This window comes from Podarcis bocagei (genome assembly GCF_964188305.1).
Source record: "Podarcis bocagei genome assembly, chromosome: 16".
Lineage (NCBI taxonomy): Eukaryota > Metazoa > Chordata > Lepidosauria > Squamata > Lacertidae > Podarcis > Podarcis bocagei.
In genome coordinates, this window is record NC_138142.1 from 43558398 (window position 1) to 43583873 (window position 25476).

General features: G+C 46.4%; 2 protein-coding genes across 2 annotated transcripts in view; both read left to right on the plus strand.

Annotated features, from left to right (window-relative positions):
* The window catches only part of LOC308575594 (vomeronasal type-2 receptor 26-like), a gene marked incomplete at both ends in the record, with an annotated part of 167575 nt that overhangs the window by 136431 nt on the left and 5668 nt on the right, over positions 1-25476 (plus strand). The gene's annotated exons all lie outside the window — the stretch shown is intronic.
* On the plus strand, positions 7266-15957 carry LOC308575565 (vomeronasal type-2 receptor 26-like; the record flags this gene model as incomplete). Its single annotated transcript, XM_081174319.1, has 6 exons — positions 7266-7480; positions 10436-10727; positions 11934-12782; positions 13689-13793; positions 14788-14914; positions 15056-15957. 6 exons carry the CDS (start codon positions 7266-7268, stop codon positions 15955-15957), a joined length of 2490 nt encoding a protein of 829 aa, XP_081030445.1.

Consider the following 25476-nt stretch of genomic DNA (forward strand, 5'->3'; position numbering starts at 1 on the left):
CCCAACTCTCCAAATGGAGATGGGTTCCTCCAGGCTTTTTGGCAACAGGCATTCAACTGTTTATTTTCTGCTTCCAATGAGAGCAATGAAAACACAAACACCTGCAATGGCCATGAGAGTCTGGAGAGCCTTCCTGGGCATATTTTTGAAATGACCATGACTGGCCAAAGTTACAGTATCTATAATGCGGTTTATGCCATTGCACATACTTTACATCAGATGCACTCATCCAGGCCGAAAAGTGGAATGATGGCAGGCAGAGGTGGGCTTGATCCTCCAAAACTGCAACCCTGGCAGATAAGATTTCCTGTTCAGAACAAAGATTGCTTGGGGCTAATCTAATGGGGGATGTCACACAGTCCATAGGATGAATACACACAAACACAGAGACATAATTTACACACACAACCTCTTACAGCTTTTACCTTTCCTCTACAACAATCCCCACATTCTTTTCAATCCTTAACTGTTTTCCTTTTCCTTCAAGCTGAAGGAGCCACAATCAAGAGAGGACCTGTACTTCCCTTCCATTTGCAGGAGTAGTTGAAGGAGTTATGACACTCTGTGCCCTTTCCCTGCCTCTCTAGGAACATGGGCTGTCAAGACATGTGGAAGCATCTCTTGGGTGGGGAAAAGTAAATAAACAAGCAAACAAAAAAAGGAGAGCAGGGAAAACCCACCAGGAGCTTCTCTCCATTTCTTTGCCCCCTTCTCCCTGCACACCCACCTTGCAGGAGGGGCAGTTCCAGGGCTTCCTGACATGGCACCATTTTGCCTTTGCACACGGACCCCAGAGCTGAACCCTCAGGCAAGGGGCAGGCCAGCTGTACTTGCTAGAAATACTTAGGTGCTCCAAATGTTGTAGATTGCACAGTTTTGGACTACTTTCCATTGTGTGAAATGTATGGATTGATACTTTCTCCTTTCTATAATCCATAAAAGCTCTCCTTTTTAAAACTTTGCCTTTGTTTTCTTCTGTCTAGCTGCACTCGTTCTTGAGGAGTATCTACTTCAACAACAGTGCTGGTGACTTAGTGTCCTTTGATGAGAATGGGGAATTAGCAGGTGGATTTGATATTATTAACTGGGTTACTTTTCCAAACCAAACCTTCTCCCAAGTAAAAGTAGGAAAGATAGTTCCACAAGATTCACAAAATGTAGACTTCAGCATGGATGAGGAAGCCATCACATGGCCCAGCTTTTTTAATCAGGTGGGACCAATGGTTTTTTAAAAAATTAGATATTGTTATTAAAAATACAAATTATGTTCATATGGGACAATGCAATAAGTATGGGACAATAGACAATAAACTTTATCGTATAAAGTTAATGTAGACATTCTTTATCATTAATAAGCAATTGTTTAAGTATAATCCATTTCCAACAAGTTATTTTACCATCAAATATGAGATCAGAAGTAAATATTTTCTTCTTTAAGGTTCTCTTTTAAAAGTATGTAATGGTGATATATTCCACTATATTGCATATGGAATATTGTTGGCTTCCAACTCTCCTCCTCCCTGATCACTGGCCAGGCTGGTTTTCAGACTGAGGAGAGTTGCAGTCCAATACCATCTGGTGGACCAAAGGTTCCACATCCCTGATATATAGGATTTCAGTCTAACATTTTAATGCTTTGCACATGAATGTAGGAGTAAATCATGCTGAACCAAGTGAGATTTACAGCTCAGAAGACAAGGACGGGATAAGTTACCCATTTGTTTTGAAAGAAGATTTATTTTTTGTGATGCTTCTCTGAGCCTAATATATGTGCTTCCTATTTTACCTTCTCTGTTGACTCCCTGTAATTCAAAGTCCCCTGTCCTTTCTCCATCCTCCATCTTTATGAAGATGAAAAATTCAATATCCCTTCTCATTCACTCCCAATATTTACATTACAATATATTTACGCATAAAGGTAAAGGGACCCCTAACTGTTAGGTCGAGTCGTGGCCGACTCTGGGGTTGTGGCACTCATCTCATTTTACTGGCCGAGGGAGCCGGCGTACAGCTTCCGGGTCATGTGGCCAGCAGGACTAAGCTGCTTCTGGCGAACCAGAGCAGCGCACGGAAACACCGTTTACCTTCCCACTGGAGCGGTACCTATTTATCTACTTGCACTTTTGACGTGTTTCGAACTTCTAGGTTGGCAGGAGCAGGGACCCAGCAACGGGAGCTCAACCCATCACGGGGATTCGAACCACCGACCTTCTGATTGGCAAGGCCTAGGCTCTGTGGTTTAACCCACAGCGCCACCCGTGTCCCTATATTTACGCATACAACACACCTTTCTGGAATAATGTCAACCAGTCAACTGATCTCTTCTCTTTGGTTAAAGCTATGTTGTTTACAAGGCACAAGACAGCTACATTTCCTCCTCTTTTTAAGAATAGGTGCTGCCCCTTGCCTTGTGTAATGATCACTGCCAGCCAGGCGACAGCAGGAAAAAGAAGGAGGGGTTGCCATTTTGTTGCTATGATTGTGCTTTGTGTCCACATGGGATGATTTCAAATCAGACGGGTAGGAGACATCATCTGCTATTTTCTATAATGCTTCCTAATATCTATTTCAACTCTTTTCCTCTATTAGCAGTTCAGTACTCTTAAAGAGAAGAGCAGCTGAACTGATACCTGGAAGAAAAAAGAGGCAGTTGGGGAAACTAGATCCAGAACTTTTACAAGTGAGATCTGAGGAAATAGGTGTGGAATATGTCTTGTGGTACCTGCCTGCTTCTCATATGCTACATTGTTAGGAATGGATAGTTTTAGGTGTGTGAGCCAGAAAAAAGCATGAAATGATCTCTGAAGTGATGGACCTGAGACAGGTGTTGGTAATGCAGGTGAGCTGTGCAGCAGCAAGCTAGCAAGCATGCTCCAAGCAAGCTGCCGGCTAGCTCTGCAGAGGCTCCTTTTATTAGCAGAAGTCAACAACTGGACACAGTAGTGAAACCACCCTGAACATAACATATTTCCATCTACGCACATTTCCAGTGTTAGCAAATACAAGTGTCAGCAGGAGTTTCCCTCAAATGTTCCCCCCGATACTTGATTATGTCTGCGTCCCCCATCATGCTCCAGCCAAGTGATACGTCTAGCAAACAAATTGTGAAAGGACAAAAGGTCAGCAGGGAACCCTGTTTTCTAGCCATGAAGGCAAAAGGTCAGGGAAAGCAGGCATAACGCTCCTTGACATACTGTTGCACATCTGGTGCGAGGTTTGCCTTCGCAAAGCGGAGCGTTACCTCTACATCTCCCTTTCCTTAATATTTTGATAGCTCTCTCCTTCTTTATGTTTTGATAATTAGGGTGATAAGTCAGGAGATAAGCACGAAGACGGGTGTATTCTGAGTCTGAATCGGTAAGGGCTAAAATGTGAGGCCAAGAACGTGTTTTGCAAAGCTGGAGCAGAGAGGGAATACATTGTATTAAACAGCACCCAGAGATCAGGCAAATCGTGATCAAAATGTTGTAAACAAAAACTTGTTTAGGCCATGGAAACTCAGGAAGCCAGCTAGTGAGCCACAGTCCGTCAAAGCCTTCATTGGCAAAAGCAGGCATAGCATGAAAAGAAACAGCATGGAGTTGGCAGTAAGTTGGGCAAATATATGGCCGCAAATAGTGAGTCTGATGTCTCTGGTTGTTCAGGCTTGAGAGAGCTGATGTTGTCCGGTGGCAACCAGAGCTTTCATGTCACCCCAAGTGACTAGACATGGTTCTTTCCTGGTCTGCACTCAGCAGCGCTTCGTCTCCCTCGGGTGGTGCTTTATTGACATCTCCTGTAGGCAGCTGCAAGTTTGGAGTCGGATTAATAGGGCCCTGATGCCGGACCATGCTGGACGGCTGATTGGACTGCTGACCAAACACACCGAACTGGAACTCACAACAGACCGGTAGGGGTAGAAATAACAGCATAGCCCCGCGCCCAGGCGATCAGGGGCCACAGGGCCATGCCACTGCAGATCCGGGAGCTGTTGACAAAACAGGTTCTTAAGCGTGAGGTCCTTGGATTTGCAGAAATGCCTGTCTGCTGGTGCAAGCTGATCTGAATTAAAAGCAAGATGGTTAATTGAAAGCAACAAAATGTTTAATTTACACTGAAATTTGCCTAGGGTCCTGCACCTCTCCCCATTTCCTAATTGTTTTTCCAAAAGCGCCATCAGGGAGCGATTGGCACGTTCCACAATCACTTGACCTTTAGAGCTCACCTTTGCTGTGGTTTCAGATCTCTGGTGGTAGCCCAGATAAAACGATATCATTTTTTTATTATTTTCTTCAGATATGGATTATTGTTTCCAATGCCAAGATGACCAATTTCCAAACAAGGACAGAGATCAATGCATCCCCAAACGCCAACATTTTCTTTCCTACACAGAACCTTTAGGGCTCGTTTTAGCTTCCTTAGCTCTGGTCTTTTCTCTGGTCACAGCTTGGATACTTGGCGTCTTCTCTAGGAATGGGGACACTCCCATTGTCAAAGCCAACAACCGGGACCTCACCTACACTCTGCTTCTTTCCCTCTTGCTCTGCTTCCTCTGCTCCTTGCTCTTCATTGGCCAGCCTCACCCAGTCAGCTGCTCTTTACGACAAGCTGCTTTTGGCATCATCTTCTCCATTGCTGTGTCTTGTGTCTTGGCCAAAACCATCACGGTGGTTCTGGCTTTCATGGCCACCAAACCAGGATCCAGGATGAGGAAATGGGTGGGGAAATCTCTCACAAACTCAGTTCTTCTTGGTTGCTGCTCCGTTCAAACCAGCATTTGTGCTGCTTGGCTCTGTACGGCTCCTCCATTCCCAGATGTGGACATGAACTCTCTGGTGGAGGAAATCATTGTGGAATGCAACGAAGGTTCTGTCGCGATGTTTTATTCTGTCCTGGGTTATCTGGGACTCCTGGCCATGGTCAGCTTCACTATGGCTTTCCTGGCCAAGAGGTTGCCGGACAGTTTCAACGAAGCCAAGTTCATCACCTTCAGCATGTTGGTGTTCTGCAGCGTTTGGCTGTCCTTTGTTCCCTCTTATCTGAGCACCAAAGGAAAGCAGATGGTGGCTGTGGAGGTCTTTTGCATCTTGGCCTCCAGCGCAGGTTTGCTGGGTTGTATCTTTGCCCCCAAATTGTACATCCTTCTTCTGAGGCCTGACTTGAACAGCAAAGACCACTTAATTCTGAGGAGCAAATAGGAATGAACTTGTGTTGATGGATTTAATTAGTGTATTGTTTGCTGGCATTTATTAAATGAAAACCAGGGAAAGTAATTCCTTGTATTTTTCAACTCTTATTCTTTTAACCTTTTTCCTTCCCAACCTACATCTGTAATCAATAAAGCTGAGACCAATTTTTAACCCCATAAAGCTGTTCTGTCACTTTGTTATCCTGTCATTACACTGATCTTCCATTCATAGGGTGCTAAAGGTATATCCCTTCATGGGGAGAGATCATCGGTGTGAAACACGTAACTTCTGCCAAGGCTATACTTTATATATTTAGGTAAAAGCTATATTGTATTTATTTATATGTAATCAGGAAAGGCTGCTGATCTCAGAATGTAGCTGCAAAAGCCTGTATAACATGGCAGAACATTATGGACAATTAAGAGGTGGCATTTTTAATCCTTTCCGTCATCATCCACCTGTAGATACACGTTCACCTGGCTTCACAAGTTGTCACATTTCCAAGTGGGGCTTCAAAACAATTGAATGACATTTGTTACCCACTGGTCCTCCTCTGCCTACAAATGAGACCAAGATTCTCTGAGTTTATCTTCTCCATGTAGGGCAGATACAGAGTGTCTGGACTGAAGAACATTTCAACTGTCAGGAGCACCTACAAAACCCCGTGCAAAGGGCTTTACAAGTGCTGATGATGTTCTGATAGTTCAGGCTTGCAAAGCTGTGTTCATGAAGCCATGGAAACCCCAACAACCAGCTCTTGGGGGCCTTGCATAGCTCCATATGTAGCACTGTGAGGCCCCAAAGATCAGCTGATAGCAGGAGCTTGCAGAACACCATGTTTGCTGAGTTTCAGCCCCAATGACCAGCTGATCATTCATGTGGGGAATATAGGTTCTCTGATGTCTCTGTGATATCGGATGGTGGAGAGGTTTGCTGCCCCATCCCCAGGTCACCTGTGGCCCACATATGTCATAACCTACAATTTTTAGCCCAAGAAAGTAGAATTAAGAATATTCATGATATGAAGAATACTATAGCACTCCCCCTTTGGACATACAGTGGCACCTCCAGTTACGAACTTATTTCATTCCAGAGGTCCGTTCTTGTCCTGAAACCATTCTTAAAATGAGGCACACTTTTGCTAATGGGGCCTCCTGCTGCACATGCACTGCCAGCACGCGACTTCTTTTCACATCCTGGGGAAAATTCACTACCAGGGGCACCTACTTCCGGGATAGCGGAGCTTGTAACACAAGGAGGATGTTATGTAACTTGGTCAGAATTGATTGTTATAGGAGTGTTTTAAGCATTTTAAAGCTCATAGAGAAAGATTCTAAAACACTGAATTCACAGATTTCTAAATCAAAACTTGATTCCTGTATATTTGTCTATTTATTGCATTTATATACCATGGCTCTCCTCCTCCCATGTCATCCTCACAACAACGCTCTGAGGGAGGTTAGGCTAAGAGGCTGTGATCTTCCCAAGGTCACCCAGTGAGCTTCATGGCTAAGTGAGCATTCGAACCCAGATCTCCCATGTCCTAGTCCAACACTCTAACCATTATATCACACTGGCTCTCCACTGAAATTTATGGTCTGTCCATATGGTGTTAATTAATGTAATGGAAAGCTGAAAAGCAGTTTTCTTTTACTTTATATTTTCTTATTATGTAGTTTTTTATTCCGACTCTCCATTAACTCTAATTGCTCTCCCTACTAAGGGGACCAGCTGATACTTTGGCTGTGATGTGATAAACATGCTTCCCACCCCTTAATCACTGAGAAGCTGAGAAGTCTCCTGTAATTATCAAAGAAATCACGATTATTCCATTGACTCTCTGGGGAGTTCCAGTAGCTGCATGAAAACTATGGATCAAGACTTGCAGATACTATTAATATCTCCTGTGATGTTCAGACTTTGGCCTTACACAAAGGGCTCTGTCAGACTGATCACTCATTCTTTTCCCTGCAAAAATCTGGCTTTCGTAACCATCCCAGTGAGACTTTGCTCCTCAGCATCACTCAGATGACAATGTGCAAAGAGATGAATTGTTGCCTAAAAAATTCCTCTTGCTCCTACCATGCTCTGTGCAGGATGGTACTTTCCATGATGTTGGCGTCAGTGCTGCTTCCTCCAGATGAGTGCAAGGCTGCTGTTGCTCCATGTTCCATCAGTGACCCTCTTCCTATTCTTCACAAATATTTCCAGTCTGGAGATCTTGTTATTGGTGGCATTATGTGTCAAATTTATATAACTTCAAGCATAGCCTTCAATGAACCTCCTACAACTGAACTCTTCGATGACATTATGTAAGGAAGTGTGTGTGTCTGCTTTAAAACCGTATTGTATATCTGTAATGAATATATTTCTGCATTTGACATATGATGATGAAGAAGAAGAAGAGTTTGGATTTGATATCCCGCCTTTCACTCCCTTTAAGGAGTCTCAAAGCGGCTCACATTCTCCTTTCCCTTCCTCCCCCACAACAAACACTCTGTGAGGTGAGTGAGGCTGAGAGACTTCAGAGAAGTGTGACTGGCCCAAGGTCACCCAGCAGCTGCTTGTGGAGGAGCGGAGACGTGAACCCGGTTCCCCAGATTACGAGTCCACCACTCTTAACCACTACACCACACTGGCTCTCAGTGATGGTGATGAAGGTGATGCTCATTACACTAGTGGTCAAAATTGTGGAAAACCTTAGGAAAAGCTGTATTTCTAAGGGCTGGTGGTTCATAAGAACAGTATACCATTAGAATGAACCTCTGCAGTATATCATTAGAAAGATAATCTAATGCAGAATATAATGCCACAAACTCTGCTGAATAGCCCTGACCTGAATCCAACATAATATCTGTGGAGCTGATTAAATAAACTTTTAGTCAGAAGCAACAAAAGAATAAAGCACAATTTTTAGAAACAATCTTCTTTTCACGTTAAAACACCTAGTGAATTAAAATATTTGGTTCACTCCATGGGATGCCACTGTAGAGCTGCAATTGCAGCAAAAAGTTTCTACGCTAACATAAATGGTGAAAAGTTATGAAATACCCTTATCATGGTTTTCTGTGCATGACTTTTTGTTTGGCTATTTGCTTCCTTTGGTGATCACTCGTAGCTGAGTAAAATTTGTCTTCCATGAAGATGGTTTTAACAGTGAGTCCGTATGTGACTGTGGAGACCAATTCTGGATCCACATGTCCTTCCACAGTGAGGACCTAGATTTCCAGGCAAGAGTTGGTCAGGGTGAGGGTTTGCCAAATGTGCCTTCCTATTAGCATGTTTCTCACTTCCATCCTGAGTTCAAGTGCCTTCAATCTCCTTTACACCTTTGGTAAAAACTGTTCTCCCAGCCAGTATTTCCCAATTGTCTGTGTTTAGAGAGCCAGTGTGGTGTAGTGGTTAAGAGCGGTAGTCACGTAATCTGGGAAACCGGGTTCGTGTCTCCGCTCCTCCACATGCAGCTGCTGGGTGACCTTGGGCTAGTCACACTTCTCTGAAGTCTCTCAGCCCCACTCACCTCACAGAGTGTTTGTTGTGGGGGAGGAAGGGAAAGGAGAATGTTAGCCACTTTGAGACTCCTGAAGGGGAGTGAAAGGCGGGATATCAAATCCAAACTCTTCTTCTTCTTATACTACATTTTTTTTTAGATTGGCCTTGAGGGAGTTTTTAAACCTCTTTTGTTGACCACCAGCATGGTGCTTTCCATATTAAAGTTTGGAATAGAGTAGTTGCTTTGGAAGACGATAATCAGGCAAAATGACCTGTCCAACAAAGCTGATTTTGAAGAATCATTTCTTCGATACTGGTGATCTTGGCTTCACCCAGTACACTGACATTAGTTTGCCTGTCTTCCCAAGCGATGTATAGAAAATTTCAGAGACACCGTTGATGGAATCTTTCGAGGAATTGGAGATGGGCAATTATAAGTGGTCCCTGTTTCACAAGAATAAAGTGAGGTTGGTAGTATAATTGCTTTGTAAACAAGCATTTTGTTCTCTGTGCGAATGTCCCAGTCCTCAAACATCCTGCAGGAGAAAGCGCGCTTGCAGACCTCAGACGGTGCAGGATTTTGGCATCAATTTCAGCCCTTGTGGAAAGATAACTGCCCAGGTAGGAGAAGTGATCAACACTTTCCAACGTTACACCACTGAGTTGGATTTGTGACACTACATAGAGGTTGTTTTGTTCTTGTCGGTGAAGCACTTTGGTTTTTTGGATATTGTACATGTAGGATCAAGGTAATGGAAATAATAAATAGAGTTGGGGCAATAACACAACCCTGTTTAACACCTGATCCCACTGTGAATTGTTCACTTTGAGAGCCATGGTTATCTGCAATTGTTGCGGTCAAATAATCATGGAGGAGATGAATGATGTTCACAAATTCATCTCGGCAGCCAGTTTTCAGAAGGACAGTCCATAGGGCATTACGATTCACAGCCTTAGTCAGGTCTATAAATGCCATATACAGGGGTTGGTTTTGCTCTCTGCATTTTTCTTGTAGCTGTCAAGTGGTGAAAATCATGTCCACTGTCCCCCTAGAAGGTCGAAAATCATTTTGGGATTCAGGAAGGGTCACCTTGGATATTGTTAGGAGACGATTTCCTAAGATCCTTCCAAGAATTTTGCCGGCCGCAGCTAATAAAGAGATGCCTCAATAGCAATTCCGCTTAATAGGATCTTGAAGGGCTTGATTATTATGGTATTAATCTAAATAATACTGATGTTATGAGCCAGAGATACATACATACTTTCCAAAATGTTTTCACAATATTGGCCACAGGTGTATGATGATTCCTACCAACTTTTTCCTTCCAGGAAGTTCTGAGAGATTAGGGCAGACCTGAAAACACAAACCCACTTCTGCAGTGTGTGATAACCTTTTTCTTCTTATACGGTAGGCTTATACCAGTGTTCAGTTTTTATTAAAAAAAAAGTTTGCAAGGCAGCAAAAAAGGTAACATCCCCATTCACTTTGTTAAGGCTTTCTGCTCATTTACCATGGTGAGCTAAGGATTTCTTATTTAATATTTGACTTTAATCAAAGCTAAGTGGTAACTCATTCAGACTTAGCGGTGATTTTATTACAAGATTTTGGTAACCAGACTTTCTCTTCCTTCTCTGTAGAACAGAAATAGTAGCAATCAGGGCCAGGAGTTAGATGTTCAGGGTAGCAAAACATCCAGGTTTGTGATTCAATATATCCATACACTTTCTATGTTTGTGAATGTGAATTGTTATGCACTATGTCGCTCTCCATACAGACCAATGACACAACTCTACCAGCATATCCTGGCTTTGGCATTTGCTGTGAAAGAGATAAATGAAAATCCCCAAATCTTGCCCAATATCTCTCTGGGTTTCCACATCTATAACAACTATTTCAGTCCATGGTTTACCTACCTAGCCTCCATGGAACTTCTCTCTAGCCAAGAAAGACTCCTCCCCAACTACAAATGTGATGTTCAGGAGACTCCAAAGGCTGTGATTGGGGGACCAAAACCTGATTTATGTCTCCACATGTCAACCATCCTGTCCATGTACAAGATGCCAAGAGTAAGAGGTCTGCATAGAACATGGGTCATCAATGAAAGCCATTTATAGTTGTTTCTGACTAGTCTCATTGGGTTGCACTCTGCTAACTGAAGAACAAAATATCAAGGGAATGGCAAATAGTGGGCATAGGTTGGTATTTTTCAACCAAAAATGCAGGTTGTGGAAAATATGTCTGCTTCAGGTCCACACCTCCTGAAAAACCCAAGTGGAAGAATTCCTCATTGGACACTTTACTCCTGCGTAGGACTGTAACAAAACGTCTGCTGCCTGTGGTAGCACAACTGTATGTTTGCTATGCCTGCTGAAAGATCACTTATATATTTCCCAAGATAACTCTAACATTCCAAATCAACAGAAATAGTGATATTTGAATGTTACTGAAGCAGACCCACCTCTGTAAAACTCTGTAACCACCATGGGTTATCTAGCGTGTGTGAGGTAACGGTCAACTTCAGGCAGAAGTTGAACAAATAAGGAAGATTTATTTCGCAGAATAAAGTTAGTAAGACAAAGGATGTATCAGGAGAGAAAGTATCCTCACAACTCTACTTCTCCTTCATCAAACTTAGCCCTCCAGTTAACTCTTGACTGAAAACTCTTACAGTCCTCTACACAATGCCATGCTATCTAAGCTCAGGGGCTCCTTTCTCTAGCTAGAAACATTTTCCTCAGGGTGCTCCACCGCCTTGCTGACTGGCTGCCTTGGTAGCCATTTACCTGTTATTTCCTTTATCCTCCTTTACATATGAAAGACACCAAATTCTGCCGTAAACATAACTGCATAATACTTCTATTTGATGAAAATACGTTAATACCTTAGTATTTCCCAAAATTGCAGATTATAAATTAAGAGATATACAGTGGTACCTCGGGTTACGAACTTAAATCGTTCCGGAGGTCCATTCTTAACCCAAAACTGTTCTTAACCTGAAGGGCGCTTTAGCTAATGGGGCCTCCCGCTGCAGGCGCACTGCTGGCGCATGATTGCCATTCTCATCCCGGGGCAAATCTTGCAACCCGAAGTACTACTTCCAGGTTAGCAGAGTTTGTGACTGGAAGCGTTTGTAGGCCGAGGTACCACTGTAAACAAAAAGCTGAATCCCCCTGGCTAATATGTTGAAATCTGCTTTTGAGTTTAACTGGTGTTTTGATATCACCATTTGTTATCACCTTTCCTCCCTTAAGTTTAACAATGACCCTCTTTAGCTCATCTATGGCTCTTCTGCTGTGATGAATGATGACATGCAAGCCCTTTTCACCCACTGGATATTCCCAGATGGGGCTCAGCAATACAAGGGGATCCTCCAGTTACTGCTGCATTTCCGTTGGGTGTGGATCGGTGTGCTTTTTCTCCTTGGTGACACTGGAGAGAGATTTGTACAAAATGTTCTCCCCATGTTTGCCCAGAACGGTATCTGCTTTGATTTTATAGAAAGTTTCCCTAGGCTTACCTCTTCTGGTGAGTTTGATGAAATGGTGGAAGAAGGTTCGAAAACAATCAGCATTATTGTGGGAAGCACTGCCAATGTTGTACTTGTGCATGGTGAAATTCATACAATTATGGTAATGAGAATGATACCCAAACTTGCAGAAACGAATGATGTGCTTATGCAAGGAAATACAAAAGTCTGGATTATGACAGCCCAGATGGATTTCACCTCATTTCCCTTTCAAAGAGGTTGGGACATCACATTCCTCCATGGGGCTCTATCCTTTGCAGTTCACTCTAAGGATCTTCCAGGATTCCAGAAATTTATTCAGATGAGAAACCCTACCTTGGAAAAAGAAGATGGCTTTCTCAGGGTTTTCTGGGAAGAGGCATTTAATTGTGGTTTTCCCGACCCTGCTTCAGAGAAGAAAGATGGCGAATTCTGCACTGGGGAGGAGAATATTGAGAGCCTTCCTGGGTCTGTTTTTGAAACGAGCATGACAGCCCACAGCTACAGCATCTACAATGCAATCTATATTTTGGCACATGCTTTGCACACCATGCAGTCCACCAGAGCAATGGCAGGTGGAGCAAGGTGGGAATTTACAGATCAACAGCCGTGGCAGGTAATGTTGTCTTCCAGTTAATACAGATGTCTGTAATCAACTCTGGAGCTGAGCTAAAAGGGGGACTTTTCTTGAATACCTCTGTCAGTAGGGGAAACTCGTTCCTCTTTCCTATCAGGGAGGAAGTGGCTATCCACTTAATGGTTAGGATAACATAATGGATGAAATTCTGCCATCACTTTAAAGTGGGTTCAGTTGTCCTTGGAATAGCAAAACATGGCTATAGATGGCTAGGTACACAATATCATGCTATCACAATTTGTACAAAGGCAGCCTAGTATCCCTGGAAAGTGATGAGCAGCTTATCTACACAGCTTATCCACCTGTTTGAAAGAACGTCCTGTCTAATATTTTTTGTGAAGTTCCATGAAATTTAGGCTAAGACTAACTGTAATTCTCAGAAGAACTACATCTTACCTTCACAATGAACATTACTACAGGGCTTTTTTCAGCCGGAACTCACTGGAACTAAGTTCTCTCCCCTCTCAGGGGGACTCCATTGCCATTCCAAGGGAACGAGGGAGGTGTTTGTGGTGAGTTCCAGCACCTTTTTCTAGAAAATAGCACACCTCATTAATTCCTTTTTCCTTTTTAGCTCCATCCATTTTTGAAGAAGAGATTCATTAAAAAGAGAGGAAGAAAAACACTAACATACAACTTTTAATTGGACCACAAACTATAGGTCTTAAATGTTAAAGATAAGCACTCTATTTGTACGAATATTACTAATATTTAATTAGATTTGGCATCTTCATCATTTGCTTTTTTCCTCTTCAAACTTAGCTCCACCACTTTCTGGGAAGTATTTCATTTAATAATAGTGTTGGGGAAGAAGTTTCCTTTGACCAAAATGGGGAATTAGTAGCTGGAATTGATATAATAAATTGGGTCACATTCCCAAATCAGTCCTTTCTGAGAGTCAAAGTTGGAACAATGGGCCCACAAGCTCCCCCAGAGAAGAGGTTAACCATTCATGATGATGGTATCATGTGGCCCAACTGGTTCAACCAGGTAAGAATTCTCTAGTTTTTTGCTCAGTGTCCCAAAACTGCCTCATTGCAACACATTGACTCATCAATTATCAGAATCAGACTAAATCAGTGAAGGAAATATCAGGCTGTAGCACTGATAAAAGATTTAGATTTAGATTTAGATAAATTTATTGTCATTGTCCGTATATACACAGTATACACAACAACGAAAATCAAACACCCACCCAAAGACCGGGTTCACATATACATTTGCACGTATCTCCGAACTCTCATCTATTTAGACATAATCTATAAAACATAACATAATCCAGAATATAGCATGACCTATTAAAAACATAACATAACCTAAAACCTATCTCATTCCTTCCACTCCCTACTTACTAAACCTTGCAACTGGCCCTGAGGAAAGCTATCTTGTTTCTAGCTCTATCTAATACATGAAATACCTGAACTCGCAAGGGATTTGTTGAATGTCAAATGTTGCTGTATGTTAGCCATATTTCTAAGTCAGTAGAATGGTCCAAGAAGGTAAGGCAAGATATAATCGCCCTTCACAAAAAAGGTACAAGTATACAAAAAGAAAGGAAACGCACTGAATGTTGCCAGAGAAACCATGGGAAGCATAGTTCGCAAGTTCAAAGTTAAAGGAACAGTGGTTAGACTACCTGGACGGGGCAGAATTTCAATAATTTCTATTGCAACTGTAAGTCAAAAGCACTTGAGCAATTTCTATATTCATGAGATTGTGACCCAATAAGCTTTCAACTGAACATTTTCTAATTTGATAAGAGATTCGCATGCTAATCTCTGAAGAAGTTCAAATACTTACCAATATGGTTATCATAAAGGCAAATGTACTGGAGTAATGATAGAAAATCCAATGCTACAATTAGAGCAAGATTTAAGATCATCTTCAGATAAAACAAAAAACCTATAGGAAGCTATTGCTTAACAGTCATTTTTACTATTTGACGATAAGTCCCAAACAATTTCCTTCTTTCATTTATGAACAGGCACAACCCACTTCTCTGTGTAATGAGAATTGTCATGCAGGTTATAGAAAGAACAAGAAGGAAGGAAAGCCATTCTGCTGCTACGATTGCCTTCCGTGTCCAGAAGGGAAGATCTCAAACAAGGAGGGTAAGGAATACATCACACGCTTTAATTTTCCCAGTGAAGCTCCTTTCTTTAGTGGGAAAACAGTATGGAAGTAGCAAATATACATTTTGGTATCTCTTTTTTGTTTTAATAAGATTTGGTTTTTTCCATTTTCTTTTTCAGACATGGACGACTGTTTAGAATGCCCTGGAGATCAATATGCAAACAATGAACAGGATGGCTGCCTCCCCAAAGACAAAACATTCTTGTCTTATGGAGAACCATTGGGGATCAGTTTGGCCACGTTGGCCCTCTTCTTTTCCTGCATCACAGCTTTGGTGCTTCAAATATTCACAAAGCACAGAGATACTCCCATAGTTAAAGCCAACAACCGCAACCTCACTTATATTCTCCTCCTTTTCCTCCTGCTCTCCTTCCTTTGTGCTCTGCTCTTCATTGGCCAGCCTGAGGAAGTCACCTGCCTCCTTCGACAAACTGCTTTTGGCTTGATCTTCTCAGTGGCAATTTCTTGCATATTGTCCAAAACTGCCATTGTGGTTCTGGCTTTCATGGCCACCAAGCCTGGCTCCAGCATGAGGAAGTGGCTGGGGAAACCATTGGCCAGCTCCATTGTTCTTTCCTGCTCCCTTATTCAAGCCACAATCTGTAGCATATGGCTGGCAACTTCTCCTCCTTTCCCAGACGTTGACATGCACTCAATGACTGAAGAAATAATACTAGAATGTAATGAAGGCTCCACTGTCATGTTTTATTGTGTCCTGGGATTCATGGGTTGGCTGGCCATAGTCAGCTTCACGGTGGCTTTCCTAGCTAGAAAGTTGCCTGACAGTTTCAATGAAGCCAAATTCATCACCTTCAGCATGCTGGTCTTTTGCAGTGTGTGGTTGTCCTTTGTTCCAACCTACTTGAGCACCAAGGGCAAATACATGGTGGCTGTGGAGATCTTCTCCATCTTGGCCTCCAGTTGTGGGTTACTGGGCTGCATCTTTACCCCCAAATGCTATGTTATTTTACTGAGGCCTGAGCTGAACAGCAGGGAGCAGCTAATAAGAAGACAGTTTTAAATAATCCAGAAGTCTGAATCATGCTTATAATTCTAGGTGTCTTTTGTTGCTTTTTTATTTGCATGTATGTAATTAGAAATCTGGGATACTCGTTGTAGTAAAGTTAGTACTTCCCTAGTAGCTGTTGCTTTAATCTGTGGGCCCGTTGGCTCCAAGGGCATGAGAGGACTACCATCGAAAAGGAATTCTCGGGGTAAATTGAAGGTTTAACACCTGTGTTCAAAGCTATGAGACCATACGCTCTGTAATGTTATCTATCCTTGATTGCTTGAGAATGTGCATCTGCCTATGCTCCACTAGTCTCTGTGATGGCCTGGGATTCCGATTCGGAGGATGAAACAGAGGAATCCCAGCCTGCACAGGAGTCCCCGCCTCCAGGGCTGGCTGAACTGGGGCAAGGCCTAGATGCTGAAGAGCCTGCACCTGTGGCAGTGCATCAGGAGCTGGCCCCAGGTGAAGTCCTTCTGGCCCCAGAGGGGCTTGATGACTCAGTGGCCACAGGTGAGCCTCCTCCAGGGCCCAGTAACCCTTCGGCTTCTCCTGATCTGCAGAGGCTTAGGGCAGAGAGGCGAAGGGAACTGGTTGCCCCCAGGAGGAGTGCTCGCCTTAAGGCCAGAGGAGGCGGGGCTCCTGGGGGCCGGGACCGCCCCTGGCCTTAGAAGAAGATAAAGCCCGATCAACCCGGCCCCAGGTTGCGGGAGCAACGTCGTTGTTGGCTTCGGACCTTCCTGTGTTCCTGATCCCTGCTCGGCCTCCTGTTCCTGACTATCCGGTACTCCTGTTCCCTGCTCGGCTTCCTGTTCCTGACTATCCGGTACTCCTGTTCCCTGCTCGGCTTCCTGTTCCTGACTATCCAGTACTCCTGTTCCCTGCTCGGCCTCCTGTTCCCGACCATCCGGTGTTCCTGTTACCTGCTCAGCCTCCTGTTCCAGTGTTCCTGTTCCCCGCCCGGCTCTCTGCATCGGACCTCGCTCCTCTTCGTGTGGACTCTGCTACACTCACGGTACCTTACCCCCGGGACCAGCACAGTTTGCTCCCGCCACACCCGCACTCCCCCTTCGTAGGGGTGCGTTTCGGGAAGAGCCAGAGGCCATGGCTGACCAGGCGGCTACACTGGTGGCTTTGGCCCAGGAGAACCAGGCCTTGACTCACACCGTGCAGCAGCTCAGTGACGTGGTTGTGGCACTTCAGCAACGCTTGGAAGCCCTACCGGCTCCTGGGGCCGACGCCCCGGCTCCTGGCAAGTATCCAGTGGCTTTGCCGGAGAAATTTGATGGAGCCCCGGCCAGCTTTCCCATGTTCCTGGCCCAGGCCAAGCTGTATATTCAGGGGCGAGCCCGGAACTTTCCTGACGACCGCACCAAGGTGCACTTTTTGATTAGTTTGTTAAAGGACCAGGCGGCCAAGTGGGCGTTGCCGCTACTCAGGCAAGACTCCCCCTTGCTGGCAGACTATACGGGGTTTTGCAATCGTTTGGAGGCCGCGTTCGGCAACCCCCAGAAAGGGAGTCAAGCCAACCGGGCGATTCGGCGTTTGAAACAGGGCAAGTCCACGGTGGCCGCATATACCACGGAGTTTCGGCTGTTGGCACAGGACTTGACCCGGAATGATTCGGCACTGTGGGACCAGTATCTCGAAGGACTTTCGGACGAGGTACTGGACCAGTTGGCCACAATGGATCGCCCCACCACGCTAGACACTCTCATTCAACGGAGTCTACAAATAGACGACCGGTTGGAGGATCGTCGCCAGGCCCGGGGTCGCCGACACTTCCAGTTCACGGCACCAGCTTTTTCCGGCAGCCCCACAGTCGCAACTGATTTAACGGAGGAGCCTATGCAGCTCGGGGCAGTGCGGCCATGCCTTTCCCCCGCAGAGAAGGCGCGGCGTTGGGAGGGAAATCTCTGTCTTTACTGTGGCGGAAGTGGACACTTCGCTCGGTCTTGCCCTGAGAAACGCCAGCCGCAGGGAAACCGCCAACCCCAGTAGCTGATGGCCCTAGCTACCGGGGGTCCCAAACCGCGCAGAATGGGCCTGCACCAATGGACTTGCAACATCTTATGGTTTCGGTACGTTTATACCCTCCAGGTGGGCCCTGGATCCTCACCCATGCTTTGGTAGATTCAGGGGCAACCCGCTCCTATATGGACGCTGCTTTTGCCGCCCATCATCAGGTGCCACTTCGGAACAAGCCAGTACCGGTCCAGGTGGAAGCGATTGACGGATGACTTCTGTGTTCAGGTGCCGTTACTCAGGAGACCCAGCCCCTGGTCCTGTGTTTCCAGCAGCACCGGGAGTTGCGAACTTTGGACATTGCCTCTATGCCCCGCTTCCCCCTGGTGCTCGGGATGGACTGGCTGGTAGCCCACAGCGTTCAGATTGACTGGGTCAAACGGACCGTGCACTTCCCAGACCCATGTTCCCATGCTCAATCCGGGACACTGGCGGCCGCGCCCTCAGAGGAGGCAGCACCCACGCTCCCAGCCGTGTATCAGGACTACCAGGACGTGTTCGAGGAACGGGGGGCAGACCAGCTGCCGCCGCATCGGCCTTTTGACTGCGGCATAGACCTCCAACCCGGAGCGCCTTTACCGGTGAGTCGCTTATATTCTCTAACAGAGCCAGAGCGCGAGGCTTTGCAGGACTTCTTGCGCAAGAACCTGGAGCGTGGGTTCATTAGGCCTTCCACCTCGCCTACCGCGGCACCAGTGCTTTTCGTTAAGAAGAAATGTGGGGAACTCCGCCCTTGCCATGATTACCGAGCCCTGAACAAAATTACCGTCCCAGACCGGTACCCCTTGCCCCTTATCTCGGAGCTGCTGGAGCGGGTGCAAGGGGCACAGGTGTTCACCAAGCTGGACCTCCGGGGGGCCTACAACTTGATTCGGATCCGAGCCGGGGATGAGTGGAAGACAGCGTTTGGGACCCGGTACGGGCAGTTCGAATATTTGGTTATGCCTTTCGGGTTGTGCAACGCGCCTGCTGTGTTCCAACGTTACATCAACCACGTGTTTCAGGACTTGTTAGACAAGTACGTGGTGGTGTATTTGGATGACATACTGATTTACTCCCGTGACCCGGCTCGCCATGAGGGACATGTCCGGACCGTGCTGCAGCGCTTGCGTGAGCACCGTTTGTACGCAAAGCTCAGCAAGTGCGAGTTCCATCAGCGGACTGTGGACTTCCTTGGTCACCGGCTCTCTCCGGATGGGGTGCAAATGGACCCGGGGAAGGTGACAGCGGTTCAAGAATGGGTGGCACCCCGGAACCGCAAGGACCTACAACGTTTCCTGGGGTTCGCCAATTACTACTGGACCTTCATCACTGATTATGCTCATCGCACCAACCCGTTGACCCGGCTACTGCGCCCAAAGACGCCGTTTTCCTGGGACAAGGAGGCAGAGGAGGCGTTTCAGGGGTTGAAGGCCTGTTTCCAGAGGGCACCAATCTTACAACATCCTGACCCCTCTCGACCCTTTGTGGTGGAGACCGACGCCTCCAGTACGGCTCTCGGTGCCGTCTTGTCTCAACAGATTGGTCCTGAAGCGCCACTCTTACCCTGTGCCTTCTATTCACGCCAGCTCCTACCAGCGGAGCGTAACTATACTGTGTGGGAGCGGGAACTACTGGCCATCAAGGTAGCCTTCGAGGTCTGGCGCCACCATCTTGAGGGGGCACGACATCCGGTGGAGGTGAGAACCGACCACCGGAACCTGGAGTACCTCCAGACCACCCGCAAGCTGAACCAAAGACAGATCCGGTGGGCATTGTTCTTTTCCCGGTTCCAGTTTCGGATCCGCTACATCCCTAGCTCTCAGAATCAGAAGGCGGATGCCCTGTCCCGGAAACCTGAAGACAACGCAGACACGGTACAGCAAGCAGAACCCACCACGATCCTACCTCTGGCTGCATTCCTGGCCACCCAGGAGGCGCAGCCACTGCAGGTTCGGGTGCGGGAACAGCAGCGGGTCGATGCTTGGGCCCAGGAACGACTCCGGGAGCTGGCTGAAGGGCCCAGCCCACAGTATCCGGGGCTGGTCCTGCATCAGGGCCTCCTGCTGCACCATGGTCGTCTGTACATCCCACCAGGGCCACTGCGGCTGGAGGTTCTCCGGATGGCCCATGATGCCCCAGCAGCGGGGCACTTTGGACGGTATCGGACCACCCATCTGGTCAGTCGTGAGTTTTGGTGGCCCCGCCTGAAGGCCGACGTGGCTCGCTACGTTGCTGGTTGTGATGTCTGCCGGCGCGCCAAGGGACCTACCGGGCGACCCCCCGGCCTACTTCAGCCATTGCCAGTTCCACTGCACCCTTGGCACACGGTTTCATTGGACTTTGAAGTGGACTTACCCTCGTCTCGTGGCTGTACCTGCCTTCTGGTTTTCTCCGACCATTTCACCAAGATGGTGCACTGCGCTCCCTGTCCATCTGTACCCACAGCCAAGGAAACTGCTCAGCTGTACCTTCAGCATGTCTTCCGCCTGCATGGACTACCTGAGCGCGTGGTGTCCGACCGGGGCATTCAGTTCACATCCCGGTTCTGGCGAGCATTACACCAGACCCTCGGGACAGAGGTCTGCCTCTCGTCAGCCTACCACCCACAGACCGATGGCCAGACGGAACGGGCGAACGCGGTGCTGGAGCAGTACCTCCGGTGTTACTGCAGCTACCAGCAGGATGACTGGGTCGACCACCTGGCATTGGCGGAGTTCGCCTATAACAACGCGGTGAATGCGTCCACCCAGCAGACCCCGTTCCAGGCCAGTTATGGTTATCATCCACGGCTGTTTCCAGAGGTGCTGCAGGCATCCGCGGTCCCGGCGGTGACAGAGTGGCTTCAAGAGCTCCAGTCCCAGCAACAGCTTTTGGTGGAGCAACTGCACCAGGCCAAGGAAGCATACAAAGCCCAGGCCGACCGCCACCGCCAGGCGGGGCCGGAACTTCGCATCGGTGACCTGGTTTGGCTCTCCACTCGCCACCTCCACCCCTCTCGACCTTCGCGGAAGTTGGACGCCCGCTTCACCGGCCCGTTCCCTATCGTAGACCAAGTCTCTCCTGTGGCATTCCGTCTCCGGTTACCCGCAACCCTGAAGATTCACCCGGTCTTCCACAGGTCCCTTTTGAGTCCGGTGGCCCCACCCGACGAGTTCCACCCGAACCGTCCCCGACCGCAGCCAGTGTTGGTTCGGGGAGAGCCTGAGTATGAGGTGGAACGCATCCTGGACTCCCGATACCGCAGGGGAAAGCTGCAGTATCTCATTGACTGGAAGGGGTACGGACCGGAGGACCGTTCCTGGGAACCAGCGGCCAACGTCCACGCACCTGCCTGCCTCCGAGAGTTCCATGCGACGTACCCCGGCAAGCCGGGTCCGGACCCTCGGTTGAGGGGGGGCCTGGGAGGGGGGATGGTGTGATGGCCTGGGATTCCGATTCGGAGGATGAAACAGAGGAATCCCAGCCTGCACAGGAGTCCCCGCCTCCAGGGCCGGCTGAACTGGGGCAAGGCCTAGATGCTGAAGAGCCTGCACCTGTGGCAGTGCATCAGGAGCTGGCCCCAGGTGAAGCCCTTCTGGCCCCAGAGGGGCTTGATGACTCAGTGGCCACAGGTGAGCCTCCTCCAGGGCCCAGTAACCCTTCGGCTTCTCCTGATCTGCAGAGGCTTAGGGCAGAGAGGCGAAGGGAACTGGTTGCCCCCAGGAGGAGTGCTCGCCTTAAGGCCAGAGGAGGCGGGGCTCCTAGGGGCCGGGACCGCCCCTGGCCTTAGAAGAAGATAAAGCCCGATCAACCCGGCCCCAGGTTGCGGGAGCAACGTCGTTGTTGGCTTCGGACCTTCCTGTGTTCCTGATCCCTGCTCGGCCTCCTGTTCCTGACTATCCGGTACTCCTGTTCCCTGCTCGGCTTCCTGTTCCTGACTATCCGGTACTCCTGTTCCCTGCTCGGCTTCCTGTTCCTGACTATCCAGTACTCCTGTTCCCTGCTCGGCCTCCTGTTCCCGACCATCCGGTGTTCCTGTTACCTGCTCAGCCTTCTGTTCCAGCGTTCCTGCTCCCCGCCCGGCTCTCTGCATCGGACCTCGCTCCTCTTCGTGTGGACTCTGCTACACTCACGGTACCTTACCCCCGGGACCAGCACAGTCTCCATGGGAAGGGAGGAAACACCTTGATCTAGGTTCTGAAGGCTTAATTGGTTCAGCTGCCACAAATTAGAATTATTAGCCCACTAGCTGGTCATTGGAGAATTCAAATGTAATCAAGGGTTCTGATTGGGCTTGGGGGTTTCAGATTCCATGTGCAAATTATGGATAAAAGATCTAGAGAGTGTTTTGAAAGCGCGCACTCTGCTTTTCGCAAAGAATCGCCCGGCTGCTGATGTCCACCAAAGCAGCCATCTTTTCGTCCTTTTGTGCTTTTGCATTGAAGATTTTCTGAGACCTTTGGATGCGGATTTCTGAAAGACTTTAACTATCCTAGCTTTGCCTTAGAGTATAGAAGTGAGTATATAGTCAGCTATAATTTACAGCGTTCTTATTTTTCTGTAGTTGTAATTTACCAAGAGATGTGCCTGCTTATTAGCATGTTCTTTATGTTTTTAAAATAAATTTTAAGAAAGAAATTTTCTTGTGCATTGTGTGTGCCTATCCGGGGGAATGGCTAATTCCAACACCTAGACTTCTTGGTTGCGCTATATCAAAGGATTTCTTCCTGCAAATTTGTGGAAGCAACTTGTAGTTTTGGGGTTAGCCGGTAACAAAGGAGCACAGCTGACTCCCTTGAGCTGTGGCTTCTGGCAACCCTGGGTTGAGGGAGTGGTGGCAGCCTTACCAGTTCTATTTTCGCCCCTTTCTGGAAAAGTATATGGGCTTGTCAGCCTTTCTCCAGACGCCTGCTCTGGATGGAGAAGCAAAGACGGGTGAGGGAGGGACAAGTAGCTGGGCGCCCGATTACTACACTCATGTCCCTAGAAATTAAACAATCAACAAGTAAACAAATAATTGAAGAATTTACAAGTAAAGGATAAAAACGGTCTGGAGCAGCTCCAAGAATTCCTTTGGGAGAAACTGTGAAGACACAATCAGACAGTGGTGAATTGCTTAATTATTTCCATCACTGCCACTGATGAGGATCAGTACTTATTCTGTGGCAATGCTTTTGAGCAGAAGTGGCCTGGGACATTATCCTGTCTGCAACAAAATGATATCAGTCAGTTAACCAGCTATCTAACAGTTCCCTTATTTAACCCACATTTTGCCAGCTTCCTCACATGAATATCAGGGAGGGGAGGAGACTTTGTCCAAAGCCTTACTGAAATCAAGATACACTATGTCAACAGCATTCCCTTGATCCACCAAGCATGTAACTCCATCAAAAAAGGAAATGTGATTCATCTGACATATTTTTGAGAAATCCATGCTGGTTCTTAGAAGACTTTGGATCTGATATCCCACTTTATCACTACCCAAAGGAGTCTCAAAGCAGCTAACATTCTCCTTTCTCTTCCTCCCCCACAACAAACACTCTGTGAGGTCTTAGTAATCATAGCATCCTTTTGTAAGTGCTCACAGACTGTCTGTTGAATTATCTGTTCTAGGATCTTTCCTGGTATCGATGTCAAGCTCACGAGCCAGTAGTTTTAAGAAAAACACTGGGGCCTAATTTAAATAGTGGAGTGTTTGGTATCAGGTGGGAGGGGCTTGTGTGTTCTGCTCCAGAATCAGCCCCTCCCTTCAGGGCTTTCCATTGAGTTTCAGATAAGAGGGACCAACTTCTTCTTTGTCGTCGTCTTCTTCTTCTTCTTCTTCTTTCTCCTCCTCCTCCTCCTCCTCCTCCTCCTCCTCAGAGTTGCCTTATGTTGTTGTATTTAGTTTCCCTCATTATGTCATTTTGTGACAGTTTTCTTTATTATGATGAAAGCTTAGTTTACATTTATGGGAGCGACTTACTTTTTCTCAAAGAGAAATAAACTCTGCTGAGGATATTGAATATTTACAGATAAATTGTAAAACATTAGCAGGATTATTTTTATAGCCTGCAGTTTTATAAGACTATATATTTACAGTAGATAATTAAAGGAACAAGTTAAGTGAATTTGGATATGCAGAAGATATTAAAAAAAATGAAGGAACTGCAGAGAGAGAGGGAAGTCCGATTTTGAAATGTTAAATTGATTGTAAAACTAATGAAATGTATAAATTTGAAAAATATAAATAAAAAGCCAAAAAAGGGGGGGGGGACTCTGCTGTGGAAAGATGTGGAATGTCCAAAACTTGGGTGAGTGAGGGGATATTCCCATTTTTCCAGGACTATTGATTTTGTTAATCACCGCCCACCTCCACAACAGTAGTTATGAGATGGGGGGGCTCACTAGGGGCAAAATGGCTGCAAGCCAATGATCTCATCCCCTTCCTCCCTCTTGCAACATCCTGTTGGATGACATTCCCCCGTGAGATCTCACAAGGAGACAGGGAGGTCCAAGTGCATCTTCCCAGAGAAGATCTTTCCAGAGAAGCGGACACGGAGCAATGGATCCAAACTACAAGAAAGAAGATTCCACCTAAACATTAGGAAGAACTTCCTGACAGTAAGAGCTGTTCGACAGTGGAATTTGCTGCCAAGGAGTGTGGTGGAGTCTCCTACTTTGGAGGTCTTTAAGCAGAGGCTTGACAACCATATGTCAGGAGTGCTCTGATGGTGTTTCCTGCTTGGCAGGGGGTTGGACTCGATGGCCCTTGTGGTCTCTTCCAACTCTAGGATTCTATGATTCTATGATTCTATGATTCCCCATGGCTCTCTTGCCCTACTTTGCCAAGTAAAGATGCCCCATGTGTGATGGGGCCCAGAGTGAGGTTTATGCCAAATGTGAATTACCTTTATGTGAACTTAACTCGTTCTTGGCAGAGGCAAGACACATTGAGCAAAATTCCACTGGCAACTAAGAGATAATAATAGCTGCAAAATCCAAGAAAATCACTTTCAGCAATCTTGTCATGCTAGTGGCAACTTCAAAGGCATAAACACATGATAATAATCACTATCATTGTCAAAATTGCTGCTTTCCCTTCTCTGATGCAACGGCACCCAGAGCCAGTGAGCAAGGGCAAGAATAAACATTTGAAAAGAGGTATAAAACTCTTGTGTTTGTTAGAATTCGATCTAGGAACAGGTAGGGCTCAGACATCTTTTGTTATTACCATAACTTTTTATATATTAGGTTTGGCTTCTACCAAGTTATTCCACCACGATTTCTAACCAGAAATCGTGATACCATGATCATATTTGTGCCTCGTACTTTCTCTTCCTTGCTGACTTCCACACCACATATTTTTCCTGTGGAAAACTTAACCTCATTCAGCAATATGAAATAATAGAGATGCCCTGAAATGTATTGGGCAAACAGATTGAGAATTCACATGGTTATAATTTTGGCATCTTTGCACACCAACAGAATGTTTTATCATTTAGTTTAATTTTGAAAGGAAGAAAGCAACAACAGCATTGCAATTCATACTCTCTATCAAAGGAT